This window comes from Camelina sativa, chromosome 5 (assembly GCF_000633955.1).
Source record: "Camelina sativa cultivar DH55 chromosome 5, Cs, whole genome shotgun sequence".
In the NCBI taxonomy this organism is placed as follows: domain Eukaryota; kingdom Viridiplantae; phylum Streptophyta; class Magnoliopsida; order Brassicales; family Brassicaceae; genus Camelina; species Camelina sativa.
In genome coordinates, this window is record NC_025689.1 from 4,707,111 (window position 1) to 4,710,096 (window position 2,986).

The 2,986-nt window shown below is 42.5% G+C and overlaps 1 protein-coding gene across 1 annotated transcript in view; it reads left to right on the plus strand.

Moving 5' to 3' along the window:
* Positions 590-2,986, plus strand: part of LOC104785511 (ABC transporter G family member 1) — a 10,704-nt gene continuing 8,307 nt past the window's right edge. Inside the window, exon 1 of the mRNA XM_010510728.2 lies at positions 590-2,958. Coding sequence (XP_010509030.1) covers positions 957-2,958 — 2,002 coding nt within the window. The 5' untranslated portion in view covers positions 590-956. The remainder of the gene's footprint in view (positions 2,959-2,986) is intronic.

The following is a 2,986-nucleotide window of genomic DNA, read 5'->3' on the forward strand; positions in this document are numbered from 1 at the left end:
TTGCATGACTTTTTTTTTTTTTTTTTGTTAGATAACATTTTCGCTTTCTAACTACCTCATCAATCATCTAAATCAAGCTTTGACTACCATAGTAGAAAATTTGTCGTTTTCGCTTTTTTTAAATTGCTTTTAACCTAATGCAATCGGAAAATACTATTTTACACACAAAAAGGCACATCTTAGATTCTTCTAACTAGGTATGGACCATATGGTTATCTCATAATAATGAACTTGAAAGCTCTTCTTTACAGAGGAAGACGTAACTCAAATTTAAGTTGATCAATTTTACATAATAAAAAGAACTTGAACATTCAGTCAAAATATTGAAGTATGAAAAAACTAGAATAAATAACCATTAATGAAAGGGAACTATGGGAAACACACACGAAAGTCCTCGTCCCATGCCTATCTTAGATGAACGAACACCCTTTACTTAATTGGCTAATTCACAAGTCAATAAAACCCATTTCGCCACGGGGCCTGTGCCCACCGTTTTTTTGTTGTCTTCGTTACCAAAAAAAAAGAAAAGAAAGAAGAACGTATTTGGTAATTTCCACTACTTAGTTTTAATGGGTCGACTCTTCACCTTCCCCTTGATAAATAAACAATAAATCAAAAACGCATTTACATCCAAACAGTCAAAATATATACCTAACATACCTTTCCCATGCAACTCTCCGAGACTTTCTTATTTAATTTTAACATAGCCTTCGGTGTCTTCACACATACAAACACGTCTCTTCATGCGCTCTCTCTCCTCTATATAACTCTATAGTAAGATAACAGACTGAGGCATACATATCCAACCAAAGTCCCATAAACTAAAAAAGCAAACACACTACTTCTGTCTCTTCTTCTTTTTCTTTGAGAGTGAGAGAGAAAGTTATGAGTGTGTGTTTAAGTCAGTTTATTTGTTGATCAATTCTTAAACACTTTTAACTCCTTTTTTTGTTACTATGGCTCGTATCGTAGCAGCTGACGATGATGATTCCATGGAGCTCAACACCATCTCCTCTGTGCACGATTCAACTTTAGGACAACTTCTGAAGAACGTCAGTGACGTTAGGAAAATGGACATCGGAGACGAGACTCCAGTTCATGAGTCCTTAAACCAAGACTACGACGATGGTTACATGCGTACTGTTCCATTCGTTCTCTCTTTCGACAATCTCACTTACAATGTCTCCGTTCGTCGAAAACTAGAGTTCCGTAACCTCTTTCCACGGGGGAATACAGAGGATCCAGAGATAGCTCAAACGGTGATGCCAAATACCAAAACCCTTCTCAACAACATCTCCGGCGAGTCACGAGATGGAGAGATCATGGCCGTTCTTGGAGCTAGCGGATCAGGGAAATCAACACTGATCGATGCATTAGCTAACCGTATAGCTAAAGGAAGCTTAAAAGGAACAGTGAAGCTAAACGGAGAAACACTTCAATCACGAATGCTCAAAGTCATCTCAGCTTACGTAATGCAAGATGATCTCCTCTTCCCTATGTTAACCGTAGAAGAAACACTAATGTTCGCAGCTGAGTTTCGTCTCCCGAGGAGTTTACCTAAATCAAAGAAGAAGCTTCGTGTGCAAGCTTTGATTGATCAGTTAGGTATCAGAAACGCAGCTAAAACCATTATAGGAGACGAAGGTCACCGTGGAATCTCCGGTGGTGAAAGGAGACGAGTCTCAATCGGAATTGATATAATCCATGATCCAATACTTCTCTTCCTCGATGAACCAACCTCTGGTTTGGACTCAACGAGTGCGTTCATGGTTGTTAAAGTGTTGAAGAGGATTGCTCAGAGTGGCAGTATCGTGATTATGTCGATTCACCAACCGAGTCATCGAGTTCTCAGTTTGCTTGACCGGTTAATCTTCTTATCCCGTGGTCACACCGTGTACAGCGGATCTCCGGCGAGTCTTGCGCGTTTTTTCTCCGAGTTCGGGAGTCCGATACCGGAAAACGAGAATCGAACCGAGTTCGCGTTAGATCTCATCCGTGAGCTTGAAGTATCAGCCGGAGGAACAAGAGGATTAGTCGAATTCAACAAAAAATGGCAAGAGATGAAGAAACAGAACAATCGTCAACCGCCGTTAACTCCGCCTTCGTCACCGTACCCAAATCTAACGCTGAAGGAAGCAATCGCCGCTAGTATAAGCAGAGGAAAGCTAGTTTCCGGCGGCGAATCCGTCGCTAACGGCGGAGCAACCGCTACTTCCACAACAACCCTAGCTGTTCCTGAATTCGCGAATCCGATGTGGATCGAAATCAAAACTCTCTCGAAACGATCAATGCTCAATTCTAGGAGACAACCTGAGCTATTCGGAATCAGAGTCGCCTCGGTCGTTATCACCGGATTCATCCTCGCCACCGTGTTTTGGCGGTTAGACAATTCGCCGAAAGGAGTTCAAGAGCGGTTAGGTTTCTTCGCCTTCGCGATGTCAACAATGTTCTACACTTGCGCCGATGCGTTACCAGTTTTTCTCCAGGAACGTTACATCTTCATGAGAGAAACTGCTTACAACGCTTACCGGAGATCCTCCTACGTTCTCTCTCACGCCATCGTCTCTATCCCGTCACTCATCTTCCTCTCCCTTGCTTTCGCGGCGACAACGTATTGGGCTGTTGGGTTGGGTGGAGGCCCAATGGGCCTTTTGTTCTACTGTTTGATCATTTTAGCGTCGTTCTGGTCAGGAAGCTCCTTTGTCACGTTTCTGTCAGGTGTGGTTCCGAGTGTGATGTTGGGTTACATAATCGTCGTCGCTATTTTAGCTTACTTCTTGTTGTTCAGTGGATTCTTCATCAACAGAAACCGTATCCCTGATTACTGGATTTGGTTTCATTACCTGTCTTTGGTGAAATACCCCTACGAAGCTGTTTTACAGAACGAGTTCTCTGATGCGACCAAGTGTTTCGTGAGAGGAGTTCAGATTTTCGACAATACGCCATTAGGGGAATTACCAGAAGTGATGAAGCTGAATCTGCTTGG